The sequence below is a fragment of the Penicillium concentricum genome (genome assembly GCF_028827145.1).
Source record: "Penicillium concentricum strain IBT 3081 chromosome Unknown utg000002l_segment0_segment0, whole genome shotgun sequence".
NCBI lineage: Eukaryota > Fungi > Ascomycota > Eurotiomycetes > Eurotiales > Aspergillaceae > Penicillium > Penicillium concentricum.
Window position 1 is genome coordinate 3,746,472 of NW_026622755.1, and position 15,401 is coordinate 3,761,872.

The 15,401-nt window shown below is 49.4% G+C and overlaps 7 protein-coding genes across 7 annotated transcripts; 5 read left to right on the top strand and 2 right to left on the bottom strand.

Annotated features, from left to right (window-relative positions):
• Positions 1–1,106: 1,106 nt before the first annotated feature.
• On the top strand, positions 1,107–2,350 carry N7517_005048 (uncharacterized protein; the record flags this gene model as incomplete). Its single annotated transcript, XM_056722778.1, has 6 exons — positions 1,107–1,291; positions 1,348–1,387; positions 1,458–1,582; positions 1,671–1,866; positions 1,960–2,263; positions 2,322–2,350. The coding sequence occupies 6 exons, from the start codon at positions 1,107–1,109 to the stop codon at positions 2,348–2,350; spliced, it is 879 nt and encodes a 292-aa protein (XP_056579028.1).
• Positions 2,351–2,660: 310 nt separating this feature from the next.
• N7517_005049 (uncharacterized protein) lies at positions 2,661–5,981 on the bottom strand (the record flags this gene model as incomplete). Its single annotated transcript, XM_056722779.1, has 1 exon — positions 2,661–5,981. One exon carries the CDS (start codon positions 5,979–5,981, stop codon positions 2,661–2,663), a length of 3,321 nt encoding a protein of 1,106 aa, XP_056579029.1.
• A 547-nt stretch (positions 5,982–6,528) lies between these two features.
• Positions 6,529–8,046, top strand: rvb2 (RuvB family ATP-dependent DNA helicase reptin; the record flags this gene model as incomplete). Its single annotated transcript, XM_056722780.1, has 3 exons — positions 6,529–6,537; positions 6,589–7,035; positions 7,093–8,046. The coding sequence occupies 3 exons, from the start codon at positions 6,529–6,531 to the stop codon at positions 8,044–8,046; spliced, it is 1,410 nt and encodes a 469-aa protein (XP_056579030.1).
• A 253-nt stretch (positions 8,047–8,299) lies between these two features.
• N7517_005051 (GYF domain-containing protein) lies at positions 8,300–9,628 on the bottom strand (the record flags this gene model as incomplete). The annotated part of the gene is made up of 1 exon (XM_056722781.1): positions 8,300–9,628. One exon carries the CDS (start codon positions 9,626–9,628, stop codon positions 8,300–8,302), a length of 1,329 nt encoding a protein of 442 aa, XP_056579031.1.
• A 245-nt stretch (positions 9,629–9,873) lies between these two features.
• On the top strand, positions 9,874–11,183 carry N7517_005052 (polyubiquitin-binding protein UFD1; the record flags this gene model as incomplete). The annotated part of the gene is made up of 3 exons (XM_056722782.1): positions 9,874–9,876; positions 9,941–10,258; positions 10,317–11,183. The coding sequence occupies 3 exons, from the start codon at positions 9,874–9,876 to the stop codon at positions 11,181–11,183; spliced, it is 1,188 nt and encodes a 395-aa protein (XP_056579032.1).
• A 532-nt stretch (positions 11,184–11,715) lies between these two features.
• N7517_005053 (TMEM53 family protein) lies at positions 11,716–12,567 on the top strand (the record flags this gene model as incomplete). The annotated part of the gene is made up of 1 exon (XM_056722783.1): positions 11,716–12,567. One exon carries the CDS (start codon positions 11,716–11,718, stop codon positions 12,565–12,567), a length of 852 nt encoding a protein of 283 aa, XP_056579033.1.
• Positions 12,568–13,217: 650 nt separating this feature from the next.
• N7517_005054 (DUF4246 domain-containing protein) lies at positions 13,218–15,263 on the top strand (the record flags this gene model as incomplete). Its single annotated transcript, XM_056722784.1, has 4 exons — positions 13,218–13,408; positions 13,464–13,545; positions 13,598–14,635; positions 14,694–15,263. The coding sequence occupies 4 exons, from the start codon at positions 13,218–13,220 to the stop codon at positions 15,261–15,263; spliced, it is 1,881 nt and encodes a 626-aa protein (XP_056579034.1).
• Positions 15,264–15,401: the final 138 nt, after the last annotated feature.

The following is a 15,401-nucleotide window of genomic DNA, read 5'->3' on the forward strand; positions in this document are numbered from 1 at the left end:
GGGCCCTGCATATGCCACTACGCGTAACGCAGCAGGATATCGTTGAAAGTTGCGGTAAATACCAGCTAATCTCAGGCGATGGCTTTATTGAACCGAGGCTATACATCAATTTTAATTTTATTCTAATATCATATCATCCCGATCTCTATACAACTACTCCAATATATGGCTTAGGTTAGGATTTTTCCAGAACCGAAAGTCTTGATGCTCAAGCGCCTAAAATTAGGCGGCCAGCACAGACCAGTATGGCCTCAGGTCCGCCAAATCGATTAATCAGCGGTGGGCTGCGGTGGCCCCGGGGGTTTTGGAGGTTCCTAGGTTCCCCCATTTAGTAACTATATCCCGCTAGACCTACATTCTTTGGGTACCTCTCTACCTCTTTCAACTTCTGCCAGTGTGGTCACATCTCCTCACACTGCCTGTATCTACCTTGGAACCAAAGTTGATATTGACATGAGAATAACAGAAGTGACACCGGCCAAATTCTCGAGGCCCTCTTAGGCTCTGATGTTTATTTGTTCGCATTACCATGGATCGTCACTCCAGTGATGATACATACGACTAGTAGCTGTGTTAAAGTAATGGGATGTATCGATACTGACACGGGAATAGAACACACCAGTTAGTTAGCTGTGATAATATAGACCAAGGGACGACTTTTGGTAAACAATTTTGCCATAAGCAAAAGTAGTCTTCGGTAGGACCCAGTAAAACCCAGACCTATCCTAGACCTAACCTAGTCTAGGTTAGGTTTTAGGTCTGACCCTTCGACCTAGTTATAATAGGTCCAGGTCGGACTAGGTAACCTAGTACTAGGTCTGGGTTAGGTCTAGATTAGGTGCTTTCGACCTAGAACTAAAATGGGTTCTGCGGAAGCCTAAGCAAAAGTCATCTTGTTTAGGGGCCTAAAAATGTTGATTAATGCCTAGGTCGGGCGGGTGCTTCCTTAAGTAGGCCCCAACCTCAGGAAAGCACTAGGTCACCCCCGGAGCCATCAAGCTCGCTTAGTCAGCAACCGGTTGGCGGGTAGGTATTTCCAAGGTTCCCGATCGTCACCCAACTCTTGATACTTCCAAGGTTGGCATTCCAAATCTAATATTCGGAACATGTTCTCTCTCCGGACGGTTACACGCGGTACTTCAGGCCTCCGGGCCTTCTCCACAGCCCGCATGCTGCGGTCCGAGCTGGCATATCAAGTCTTTGGCCCGGAAAACGGCCAAGCTATCCGAGACCCCATCCTGATTCTACACGGACTATTTGGATCAAAGCAAAACAACAGGAGTATTGGCAAGTATGTTTTGTGCTCAGATATCTAAATTAAAACCCATGTTCTTACATGTCTCTCAGAGCTCTGGCACGGGATCTAAAATGTCAGATCTTTGCACTGGTAAGTTTCCCCTTTTCCTTGGATAGACATGAAAAAAAAGTGATTCGAGAATGCTTAACAAATCTAACAGGATCTGCGTAACCATGGCCATTCTTTCCATGCTTCTGAGCACAACTATGGTGCTATGGCGGAGGATGTGCAGAAATTCATCAAACAGCAGAAACTGGACAAATGCGTTCTAATCGGACATTCCATGTATGTGATCATGCTTCCCATTCTGAGTGCACTCGAGCACACGAAGGGCTCATATTTTGCGTTCTTATCATACTAATAATTGGCGAAGGGGTGCCAAAGCTGCAATGGCAGTAGCACTGTGCGCCCCCGAACTCGTGTCAGCTTTGATCCCCGTTGACAACGCACCGGTGAATGCAGCTCTGAAGAGTGATTTCCCCAAGTATGTTCGGGGCATGCAGAAAATCGAAGCCGCTAAGGTATCGAAGCAATCCGACGCCAACAAAATTCTCGAGGATTATGAAGAGGTAAGGTGTTGATCTTTTTGACGATAAGGGGAGACAGGGTGGCCATGAGCCTAGCACCCTTCGGTAAATGTTTGGCATACTGACACTGCCCAGTCTCTTCCAATCCGCCAATTCCTTCTTACCAACTTGATACGCTCAGAGGAAGATAACACGCTTAAGTTCCGAGTGCCGCTATCTGTCATCGGCGGTTCGTTGGATCATATGGCCGATTTCCCTTTCAAGGAATCTGATAACCTCCAATACAACGGCCCGGCGCTCTTTGTTCGTGGCACTAGGTCTAGGTATGTTTCGGACGACACTGTGCCGGCCATCAAGAAGTTCTTCCCCAACGCGCAAATTGTGGACGTCGAAGCGGGTCACTGGCTTATTTCTGAGAACCCCGAAGCGTTCCGCCAAGGTAATTTCATCTTCTCGACAAGAATTAATAGTGTATTATGCTTACACGTTGATAATAGCGGTCGTCAAGTTTTTAGAGTCGACATAATTGGGGTTAACTATAGGTCACGTGATTTTATAAATTAGACGTATGTGTATAGGGAATTCCATGTACAATAATAATTCACACGGTGGTATGCTGAGTAATATCGATTTGAATGGATAGGTAGCAAATCGCCGGTCAGGCTTTGAGCCTACCGAGTGACGAAGACGTATCTAATAATGCTTCCTCTAAAGCTGCTCGCGTAGACGATGATTCACATAGCAAGTCGTAATTCTAGACGGAGGGTGAAGAAGAGACGCAAGGCGACAGACAGATATGGAGAATACGAGATCCACAAGATCAAGCTTGAACGAGCTCACTCATCCTGTTTGCTTCGCTTTCGCTTCTTGGCCGGTCTATTTAAAGCCTTGGAATTCTCTTCGGCCTGTTCCGATCTCTTCTTTGCTCTCTTCTTTTCTTTTTTGCTAGACCCCTGATTGAAAGGTGCCGAGGCAGAAGATCTAGGAGCCGGCAAAGACCCGACTACCGAAGAGGATTCAGTTGTGTTCCTCTCTTCATCGGAGTCTATTACAGAGGACACCCGTCGCTTTCCTTTCAGATTTTGGACCTGACGGGGTTCGGCAGATTTGCCAGTAAACATCGATGGATAACTGCTGCTAGGGCCAGTGGGTATCTGCGATGGCTGTCGAGCCTGCATCACAGAGTTCTTTGACTTGGAACCGCTTACTATGGAATTGTCGTCCTGTCCCTTCTTGTCGGGCTGCATTGGCTGGTATGCACCAAGACTAGGCCCCCTGGCGACTGTTTTTGGTGTTCCGCGAGGCCTTGGGGTAAGAGCACGTCCGTTTGGTTGGGACTGAGGAGTTTCCTGCCCATCGATGCGCTGCTCCATTGGTTTATCGAGAGTATCGGAATCCGTTGCTTCTTTGGCATTGAAATCCATTACTTCTTTTCCAAGTGCCTTGAAAGTGTCTTCGGCATTCCTCAGACGTTTGATGTACATATTCACATCCTCTCTTAGGCCATTGAATTGCTCCAGTGATACCGGTGGTCTCCGATCTTCAAGAGCTTGCAGCTGTCCCTGAAGTTTGCCGAAATCGTTATCTTCGGTTGCGGTCCGATCTTCCAAGTCTTGAATCTGTTTCCGAAGTGCGTCAAGACCTGCATCATCCGGTTTGCTTCGGTCTTCGCAAATTTTCAGGCTTTTCCGGAGTGCGTCAAGAGCTGCATCTTCAGCTTTTTTCCGATCTTCTAAGCCTTTCAGCCGTCTCTGGAGGTCATCAAGATCTGTCAATGTGGTAGCGTTGCTCTCCGCAGCTTGGGTTAACTCGTCGACCTTTTGTCGAATCTCTTGGATTTGCGAGATTTGGACATTGACCTCCTTGATCAATGGATCGATCCGTTCCGTGGACTTGGTGAGGGTTTCGAGTTCTTCCACCCGCTCATCGGCCTTTTGAGCAATGCCTCCGATCGTGTCGTCTTGAACCGTGATCCTATTTTGTAATTCACTCCGCAGTTCAAGGTTTTTCTGCAACTCGACACTATGCTCGCGGAGGAGACTCTCAATCGGTACAAGCTTATCAGAGAGGTCTTTGACCTGTTGAAGCAAAGTCGGCAACTGAGTTAAAGTCTGGAGCTGCTCTGGTGACACCTGTGCTGCTTGAGACCTCTCTGCGCTGGCCTGGGCATTTTGTGCGTCTGCCTGAGCCTTTACTGTATCTGCCTTGAATTGGTTCGTATCTGCCTTGAACATCTCTGTGTCCGCTTTGAACGTCTCTGTCTCCGCTTTGAACGTGTCTGCGGCTGTCTTGAGCGCAGAAATCCTGCCTTCAACTTCAGTTCGGTGGGCCGTCAATTGTCGACTCAGTAGATCAACAGAGGGGTACATTTTCTGCATGGTACCCGCCATGCGATCCACCAAGTCGCCTGTGGTGATATTGTTGTATCGTTGTTCTAGTGATCGAATGGCCGTGACATGAGTCTCCAATTTTCCCTCGCACTTTGTTAAAGCCCGAGTAAGGTCGGAGACTGGAGCAAGGCGATTTTCGAATCTATCTAGCCCATTTTGAAGATGGGTTCGGAACCGCTCCAAGGTCGCTGGCAAGGACGACCGAAGTTGATGAAACTCGGCGGTGATGTCCGTCTGATTCTTGGTCGTTTGCTTGGATTTTGTAGCCAGGTCCTCCATTTTTTGCAAAGTCTCATTGTGTCTTGCTTCCAGTGTTGCTTGACTCGACTCTTGGTTCTGGCGGAGGACAGCCAACTCGGACAGACGGAGGAGATCCACCTCCTTATGGAGTTTCTTAATATTGTTAAGAAAATCTGCGTGACTCTGAATTTTATTTTCCAGAGACGCTACTCTTGTAAGCACCCCGTTATGGATAGTTGGTGTTCCTTCTGATGAGAGTCGGCCGCCGTTGTCAATGTTTTGTTGCTGGGTTCTGAGTGAGGCCACAAGGTTTTCTTGGGCGGTAATCTGCTCCGTGGCCTGCTTCCTCTGAGCTTCCAAGTCAGTTTCAATTTGTGAAACTTGAGTCGAGGCGCGATTATTCAGATCACGTCGCTTATTATTGAGGGATCTGAGATCGCTTTCAATGGAGGAAAGCTTGACCTGAACCTGTTCATTCGTAGTTTTCAATTTGCAACCAGCTTCAGAGATGTTGGTCTCAAGCTGCTCGTTGGAAATTTTCAGTTCTTCCTTGATGGTGTCCACCATCTTCTTGACGGTAGCAACCCTGTCATCAAGCTTCTTGTCGACATCTTTCACTTCATCCTCAAGCTGTGACATTTGTGTTGTGAATTGGCCAATCTTTTTGGATTGATGACCGACTGAGTTCGCAATTTTCTTCATGTAATCCAGTGCCTCCGCAAATCCATTGGGGTTGTTGATGGCATGCTGCATTTCGCGTAGGTTTTCTCTGAGTTGGGCGATATCTTGGCCTTGCATGTCCTTTTGAACTGATCCGATTTCGAGACTCTCACCGCCGGCGGTTGGTTCAGGACGTTGCCCCATCCCTTTGACTGTGTCCTCTAGACTCGCGACCCTCTCGGGTATGTTTTCGAGCTGAGGCCGAAGCTTCGACTGCGACAATGTTGAGTTGAAATTATCTTGCGCCTGCTTGGAGAGTGATCGATGCTGCACGATCGATTTGACACGATTGGCCAGTTCATCTTTGGCCACGTCCAGCTGCTGCTGAAAGAGAGCGATGACGCTGGGAAATTGTTGAGATTGCTTCGCCCTCTGTAGGTTTTTGTTGATAGAAGCTATTTCCTTTTGGAGTCTCTCTTTCTCTTCCTCGCCCTTGTTCACTTTGATCAATGAATTGACCAAATCTGAGATGAACGATGCACTTTGCTGATTAGGCGCACTTTGGCTTTCTGTGGACCTAGGGCCCGGGGCGCTGTTAGGGATTGAGAGTGGAGCCAGTTGTGCAGGCACTTGTGGATGCGGGTTTGTAAGAGGTCTCTTGATGAAGGCAGGTTTTTTGGGAAGGATAGGGTGTGCTTGTTGCGTGTTTGACGATTGAGGATCAATTGATTGCCTAACAGTGCCGGCAAGCCGAGGATCTTGCGCCTTGGTCGTGGTCGGGGTCAGGGGTGTCCCTGATGGGAATCGGCCAGAGAGTCGCTTGGGGAGATTTGTGGTGGAAGATTCAACATCCATTCTGCTAGCCATATTCCCTGAAATGAATGTATCGCAAAATACTCATCGTATTCGCAACAGAACTGATGCGATGCCTGGGAGGTCGACTCAAGTGATGCAGTGTGCGCCAAAGTCCTAGAATGTAACACTTAAGGCACAATTTTGCTTGCTCGGTGTACGATGAGCTCGTGAAAGGTATTAGGGGTTTGCTGCAAAAGTGCGGAACGCGCTCACCACGCGAAAACTCGTCAGTGAAGTATGGTGCGTGTAGGTATGGGTATTGTTGCAAATGCCTAGTTAGTTCTCCTTGGGGTAATCAGTGGAGCTGCACAAGTCAGATCAAGACGCGACGAGCACCAAATTTGTGAAATTGGTACAAGTGACGCAGATACGGCAAGTGGAAATGATATCAAACGGGTTCCCGTTTCTTTGAGGCATTATTCTGCCGGGCGGTGACGCAGCACTCCGATCTGCGATCTGCCCTGGCTCTCTCTCTTCTTTTGCTTTTCTAGAGCTCTGGCGCATTTTACCAACATAATCTTCCAGTCCAAAATACATTTCCGTCTGGAATTTTCCAAACATGGCTGTAGTAAGTTACAATACTTCTATCATATTTCCACGGTTGCTGACACTAAAACAGCCAATCTCGACTATCGCAGAGGGCAAGGAGCTCCGGGGACTGAACCTCATCGCCGCCCATTCCCATATCAGAGGCCTCGGTGTCGATGCAGACACTCTTCAGCCTCGGACATCATCTCAAGGCCTTGTGGGTCAGGAAAAGGCCCGGAAGGCCGCCGCAGTGATTTTGCAGATGGTGAGGGAAGGCAAGATTGCCGGTCGCGCCGTTCTGATCGCAGGACCTCCTAGCACTGGAAAGACAGCAATTGCAATGGGAATGGCACAATCTCTCGGTCCCGACGTACCTTTCACCATGCTTGCTGCTTCTGAAATTTTCTCAATGGAGATGTCGAAGACAGAAGCCCTGACCCAGGCATTCCGGAAGTCCATCGGTGTGCGCATTAAGGAAGAGAGTGAAATCATTGAGGGTGAAGTTGTGGAGATTCAAATCGACCGGAGTGTTACTGGCGTGAGTGGATTCTTCATACAAAACAAATCAATGACAGTCAATACTGACTACCTGCAGGGCAACAAACAAGGAAAGCTCACAATCAAGACCACGGACATGGAAACGATTTACGACATGGGAACCAAGATGATTGATTCGATGACCAAGGAACGAGTAATGGCAGGCGATGTGATCTCGATTGATAAGTCTTCCGGCAAGATCACCAAGCTCGGTCGCTCATACGCACGCTCTCGAGACTACGACGCCATGGGCGCCGATACCAAGTTTGTCCAATGCCCCGAAGGCGAGCTTCAAGTTCGCAAGGAGATCGTCCACACTGTCAGCCTCCACGAGATCGATGTCATTAACTCGCGTTCACAAGGCTTCCTGGCCCTCTTCTCCGGCGATACGGGCGAGATTCGGAGTGAGGTTCGGGACCAGATCAATACCAAGGTGGCTGAATGGAAGGAAGAGGGCAAGGCAGAGATTATTCCTGGTGTTCTGTTCATTGACGAGGTTCACATGCTCGATATTGAGTGTTACTCCTATATCAACCGTGCCCTTGAGGCTGAGTTGGCCCCTATCGTCATCATGGCTAGCAATCGCGGCCAGGCACGCATCCGCGGAACTACCTACACTTCTCCCCACGGCCTACCCCTTGACTTCCTCGATCGGGTTGTTATTGTCAGCACACAGATGTACTCTGGTGACGAGATCCGTCAAATCCTCGCCATCCGGGCGCAGGAAGAAGAAATCGACCTTTCGCCTGATGCTCTCGCCCTTCTCACCAAAATTGGTCAGGAGTCGAATCTTCGTTATGCCAGCAACATTATCACTACTTCGCACCTCTTGAGTCAAAAACGCAAGGCGAAGGAGGTCAGTGTTGATGACGTCCAGCGCAGCTTCCGATTGTTCTACGACCCTGCTCGGAGTGTGAAGTTCGTCAATCAATATGAACAGCGCTTCATTGGTGACCAAGGTACCGTTAGCTTCACTGCTACTGCCAATGGCGATGCAATGGAGCTTTCTTAAATTAGGTTGCATGTTTTACTGGGCTTTTCGGTGGGCAGTCAAGCGGGTCGAAAAAACTACACTGGATCTTGATTTTTATTTCTTTTTGTCGCATCAAACGATGTATGATAGGACTGGCGCTTGTTGAGGTGATTTTGGCCTTTTGAGATTCAATTGCAGTCCTCTGTTCTGGAGGATCTGATATTAATATTTCATTCATCAATGGTACTTTGTGTAGCCAAAGTAATATCGTAGCTGATATGGAGGGATTATGTTACAAGAAATTGACAGTGCCGCTCCACGGCCCTGAATCTCCAACCTTACGGAACTCAACGCCTTCGCCAAAGTAGCCCGCATTCTTCCATGAGTCCATCATTGCGCTATCATATGGCCCATGGGCATCCCCTCCATCTCTAGCGTCAGACCACCGATATTCCCACATGGCAGGACCTTGCTCAGTCACTTCGTTTGCAGGAGGGTCAATCCAGTCCTCACCCGTGTCGTTGCGGTACTGCCGGGTGAGCATTTCGCGCTCTGTATCGTAGATATCTATTTGGCCGCGGCCCATTAAGATATCGGCGGCGCCAGTAATAGAATCAATTGCCTTCTTCCGGGCCACCTCGTTGGGGTCCTCATCCGTCATCTCAATATCCTCGACAGCGTTCTTCTTGTTTTTCTTGTTTTGCCACTTAGGCTTTCGGCGAAGGCCTTTGCCCAGTCGGGCCAGTGCCTCGAGTATTGTTTCGCCGCGTTCGAGGTGGATGATGATCGTCTTCAGGGCATCCGCTGTCAAAATGCTGTCGTCCATTCGGTCCTTCTCTTTGCGCTCTGCGTCGCGTTGCTCGGCGGCCTCTTTGGCCTTCTTTATATCCTTCTTGGAAACACCCTCCAACCACGAGTCGTAGGCCGCATCGGGGTCTATTGCTTTGCGGACGTAGTTGCCTTGGTCGTCAAATCGACCCTCCTCTTGTTCCGTTCGCATGTTGAAAGCATCCAGTAGGGGTGCGTGCTTTTTCTTCCCACCCGCGCCAAGTTCCTCGTCCACCTCTTCATCGACTCGGGCGCGCTCCTCTTCCCCAACCTCACTATCACTTCCATCTTCCTCCTCAACAATTTCAGCTGCACCCTTGCTCAGATCGACATGTAGCGCTCCTCCGCCTTTTGAAGAAGCGACTTGGCCCTCGATCTCATCGTCTCGTAGGAAGCGAACGGACTTCTTGTTCTTGTTTATAACCTCGTCGCCGTCGACTTCCTCTTCGCCAAAGTCTTCTTGTAGTTCGGCAAACATGTCATCGTCTTCCGTGTCTTCCTTGGCTTGTTGGCGCTTGGGTTTATCTTCTGTGCGCGCGGAAAACCCCTCGTTCTCGCTGTCCGAATCGTAACCCTCGAGATTTACCGCCTTGCGTCTTATTCTCTGGCCACGTCTGCCAATCTCATCGGCATCGAGTACTGCGTCCTCTTCAGGCGCATCAGCTGCAAGAGCGGAGGGGTTGCGAAGGTCGAAGCGGGGCTTCTTGTGCTCTGAATCCTCGCCGTCGTCATTGTAGTGGGTACTGGCGAAATCTTCGCCTGCGCGCTTGGGGCGTGGCAAGGAGCTCGACATGGCTCTTTGATTGGGGGTTTCAGTTGAAAACAAATGAAAAAGATAATGTTTCGCGGAATTGAAGGGTAAATTAACTAGGAGAGAGCTGATTTCCTTGTCCGGGGTCGGAGCGGAAAATCATAACGGAGCGAGCTGCGTCACTGATGGCGATCCAGAGAGCGGCATATCGTACCTCAAATAAACCCGATCTCAATAACAACTTTCTCTTTACCCATCTTTAGTCATTTGAACTCCAAGAACTTGAGATGGTGAGTCGATTTCAACTCTTCACTCCGTTCTCTTAATCTTCACCCTCCTAACTAACAGCTTTAGTACCGACCTGGTTACTGGTCCGACGACCCCATGGATGGAGTCCTAGGTGCCGGAATGGCGCGCCCGGGTGCTACGTCCCGTCGCTTCGATGAATACTATCGCTGTTATCCAGTGGCGATGCTTCCTGGTCCTGAAAGAGAAAATGTGAACCATGGCGGCAAGGTCATCATGCCTCCCAGCGCATTAGACAAGCTTACCCGACTTCACATTACCTATCCGATGTTGTTCGAGCTTCACAATGGTGCGAAAGAGAGGATGACACATGCCGGTGTCCTTGAGTTCATTGCTGAAGAAGGAAAGATATATTTACCATTCTGGGTGAGAAAGACAGACTCCTCAATGTGTTGTGACTGTACTAAGACTCGGTTCTCTACAGCTGATGCAAACATTACTACTGGAACCTGGCGACCTTCTTCAAATCAAATCGACAGACCTCCCTCCCGGCCAGTTCATCAAACTTCAAGCACAGTCAACCTCCTTCCTCGATATCAGTGACCCCAAAGCCGTGCTAGAAAACGCCTTCCGGAATTTCTCATGTCTTTCCAAAGGCGACGTCTTCACTTTTTCATACAACGATCAAGTATATGAGATGGCAGTGCTGGAAACAAAACCTTCCGGGACGAAGAATGCTGTGTCCGTTCTAGAGACCGACTTGGAGGTTGATTTCGCCGCTCCGGTTGGATTTGAAGAACCACAGCGGACTAGCGGAACCAGCACACCTGGTAGCGTCATTAGCGGTGGAAAAATTCCAGCTGGTGGACTATTGCACCCCCATGGCAGCATGGCACAATCGATCAACTACCCCGCCATTGCCCCCGAGGCCACCGATGCTGCCACAGGTGCCCGTGCGGCATCATCCAACTTTTTGTCTGGGGGACAGCGTCTGAACGCTAAGAAGGGCAGTAAGACTCCGACGCCTAACCCTTCCACTCCTACCCCCGGTGCCTCAAGTTCCTCACATCCACCTCCAAGCCGAAGAACTAACGGCCCGCAACCACTTCGACTCCCGCCTAATCAGCTCTTCTTTGGGTATGCAATCAAACCCGTCAAACCCCGTGATGAGAATGGCCTAGTTGTCCCAGATGACCAGCCCAAGTTCCAAGGAATTGGACAAACTTTGCGTGGGAAGCGAAAGGATTTGTCCGACTCTGCTACCCCATCGGGAAGTGAGGCTGAAGGCCAAAAAAGCAAGGAAAACACTAAAAAGTCCGACGGTGGTGGTCGAACTTTGGGGAAGCGCTAATGTCTGCAATGATCTCTTTCAACCTACGCTTTCATGATTCTCCTGGGCTTTTAGATAGTGGAAATCTCTAGATTCTGCAGCGGGATTTCCTTCGGGGGCATAGCAAGGTTCAACGTGGCGTTTGGGGAGTTGTTTACTTTCGCTTGAATACATAAAAGGCCTTGCAATAAATCTCACTGTCTTTATATATTTCGGGGGCAGTTCCATTCTCCGCGTTCTCATCTTGGTTTTCAAGCCATCCGTATTCTTTTGCAGTCCTTTTCATTCCGAATGTCGGGATATCGGGGAATGTTGCAACACTCCTAAGGGTTGAGTATTTTCTCATGTCCTTCAAAAGCAAGCAAACATGTCTTATACATATGCCTACACATAAATTCAACTAGCAGGTATGCCATGTGTCATGCTCGTGGTCAGAAATGGAATCGTATAGTTTTGGCTAGTGCGCACAGCTCTTGGCAAGCCGAGGATCGCCGTCCACGCGCCTGCAGCTCGACTACATTATTGATCTTAGACCAGGTACTCGGGTTGCATCATGGCCACAACGGCTGAACCCCCTTTGGCGGCATTTGTCAGACTGGCCCCGTCAGTCTATCTCCAAGACCCGCCCAACCCAAGCGAGAAGGCAGATCGGCCAGTGATATTCCTTGCTTTTTGGATGAATGCACCCCCACGCGCCCTAGCAAAATATGTCGTCGAGTACAGACGACTAGTACCATCAGCGCGAATTATCTTCGTCAGAAGCTCATCAAATGACTTCATATGGCACCTGGGGACCCAGACCCAGAGAGCCCGCGTCGCCCCAGCCGTGGAAGCAATGCGCGGTCTAGTGACCCCTGAGAATCCAGTTTTTGTGCACTTCTTCTCAAATGGAGGCATGTCAAGTACAACAAACCTATTGCAGGCCTGGAAGAATGCGACAGGGACTCCATTGCCCATGTCGGGAATGATCATAGATAGCGCACCGGGCAGTCCGAGCCTACGAGCGGGACTCAAGGCTTTCTCCTTTGCGCTTCCGAGGATGTGGATCTTGCGGCTGCTTGGCAAAGGCTTGCTTTTTGCTTTCCTAGTTCTCTTCAAGTTGATCCATTCCTTTCCCATGTTTCCGGATCCTATCTCCCTTGCCCGGAAGCTCATCAATGATACATCTTTGGTGCAAGCGGCTAATCCGAGTGGGACTCTCAGTCGTTGCTATATCTACTCAGATACGGATGATTTAGTGGACTGCCGCGACGTGGAATCTCACGCTGTGAACACCGAGGCTGAGGGTTGGGCAGTGCGCCGTGAATTGTTCAAGAACTCCCCTCATGTTGGACATATGAGAGCCGAGCCCGATCGGTATTGGGGCATTGTTAGAGAGTACTTGGGAGCCTTGGCGTCGGTGTGATTCCCGATTTCTTTTCTCTTTGCCTTTGGGGTTTTGCTTTGGCCTCTGGAAGACTGTATGTTACATGATAGACCTCATGCTGTGCGATGACCATGTATATCTGATTGCCTCCATACATAAATATATTTTTGCCTTCAAGTCGCCCGTCACTATATAGGCGCAAGGAACAGCCCTAGAGGAATTTGTTTCCGCGAACCTTTGAAGGTCAATTTTAACAGCAAAGTTTCGCAATTCCATGGTCAGGGGGTTGAATCACTATGACTGATTCTCCAAGATCACCTGGGCATACGCCAATTGTTACAGCTAAAGGGCAGGCCCGGAGCCAAGTTCCGCACCTCCCTCCGGAGGGCATCGGCCATTGCGATAATACCCAGGAATAAGACGACACCCCTGCATCATTGTTTTGGCCCTCGTTTCAAGTGTTCCCAGCTTTATTTGCTTCGGTCTTCTCCCATTTTAATCATCATATCTCACTTATTCTCATGCTTGTGTCTGATATTGTGCAGGCCATCGCAAAAATATACCTCGTTAAAGTAGGGGTTGGCGCCCTTCGTTGGCACTGTGTTGTTCTGACCGAGCAAGATAGATAATCTCACCATATCACTCTTGAGGACATTGCCTTGACCTACCGTTCTTGACTAAACGCAACAATGTTCCAACACCAGGCCAGCGAGGCGAATTTCCTCAACGCCAAGGCACAGAAAGACTGTCGTTTCGCTCTTCCGGGATTCAACCGGCCGCTGGACTTTGCTCCGTTCGAGAAAAATATCTACGGCGTTGAAAGTCGGAGTATGTTTCCATCGGCGGCGGATGATAGAGATATCCAAGCAGGATACGTGGAGTAAGTGCAAAATCTCCAAGACCCGAGAGGTGCTCAATGCTGAAATTTCTCCTAGCATGCCCGTCTTGACCCTCCGCGAGATAGATATGGTAGAGTTCATGGAGCACCTGACTGATATTCCTGAGTGGTGGAAAAAGGTCAGTGGTCCCAAAACAACCGAGACTGATCTTTCCGCTGAAATCGTTTTAGGTTTTTGAGCCCGAGACACAAGAGAAGTGGAAAAAGGCCGCCATGAACAGTGGCAAAGACATTACGCTCAACATGGCTGAATGGATGATTGAGGAGCTTCAATTTAAAGCTATGATCTACGAGACCACGGATGTAGTCGCCCTGTACAACGGCGATGTCACCAAGTCCGACACAAACCTGTCTGAGTCGCTCTTACGCGATATGAGAGCCCAGTTCGAGGTGCTAGAGTTCGATAAGAAAGAATTGCAGTACTACTATCCAGGAGTACTAGGCAAAGAGCGAGATCTCATTTCCATGGCATTGTATCCGCTCGTTTACGGCACGACCCGCATTCTCACCGACAGGATCATTGGGGTCGATGATGCCCTCAAGTGCGCCGGCCAGGGTGAAGTGATCCCAATCCCAAAAGAGACTGGAATAACTAGAGAAGACATTACCTGGCGTGTCTTGGCTCGGGCAGATATCAAGGTACGGCCCTACAGCCGAAATTACCAGGTCCTTCCTTCCGACTGGGAACTCCGCGAGGATGGCCAATGGCACATAGCCACATACATCAACAACCTGCACCCAGTCAAATATCGAAACGTCTACAAGCTCATTGAGAAGATTTTCAATTGTATCGTTCCACAGTGGAACGCCACTTTGACTCCCCTCAAGGACATGCTCCATTCCCGTGCCCGAATCGAATACCACAAGGCGGAGTATTACCCAGTCCCGAAGGAAGCTACTTCCCAGGCACCTCAGATACATCCAAAAGAGGCGATTAGTGAGTTTGATGAGCGCATGGAGAAATGGAGAATGGAGAACTACCGTGCCATCCAACCTGACGCAGGCAAGTTCATTCCCTGGGCAGTCCCACCCTGGTTGATGGACAAACTGCCCAAGGACCTGCCCAGTGCCGTTCGGATTGAACGAGGTGTTGATCTCAACGGGGACTACAAGGAACGTGGACTGCAGGTAATCACACGTCTGTTGGGCATTGATCTAACTCCGGAGGATCCGTGTTTCGAGACGGACTGGCATGTCGAGGGCACGATGGTGAGTTCGAAAGCTACAGGAGCACCACATTATTTGATAATAATAAGATATAAACCAGAACGAGCACATCTGCGCCGCAGCATTCATACCATATTCCCACGACAACGTACTAGACCCGTACATGGAATTCCGCACCATGGTAGAATCCGACACGCTCGCAGAAATCGAGCATGAGCCAAATGACTTCATCTGGCTGAAGCAAGTCTTTGGTTTGGAAAACGGTGAACCGGCCATCCAATACCCAGGTTCCATCCGCGCCAAAGTAGGCCGAACGGTCATGTACCCGAGCACTATACAACACAAGTTCACGCGCTTCGAGCTAAAGGACAAGACTAAGCCTGGGTGCGCGCGGGCCATGGCGTTTTTCCTTGTCGATCCTAATATCCGTGTCATCTCCACGGCCAATATCCCGCCGCAGCGTCTAGATTGGACTAAGGAGGTGCCAGAGACTGGGGCAGGGCTCAAGGAAGCTATGCAAAAGGTGGCGCTTGATAATATGAAATCCAAGGGTAATATGCCGATGAGTCTGGAGGAGGCTTTGGATACAAGGGTCAAGCTTTTGCAGGAGATGGGAGAGTTTACTCGCTATCAGCATGTGGCTTTTGAGTCGAATATTTTGATGCTCTAGTGTGCTGTGATTTCTTTTACTTTTCTTTTCCTCCGCTTGTTTTTTAAAATGAGATTCTGTTTTTATGAGGATTACTGCCGAGCTGGTTCTGTATCCAATGTGCTGTGGTTGAAGCTCCAGCTACGTGCTACAGAAAAG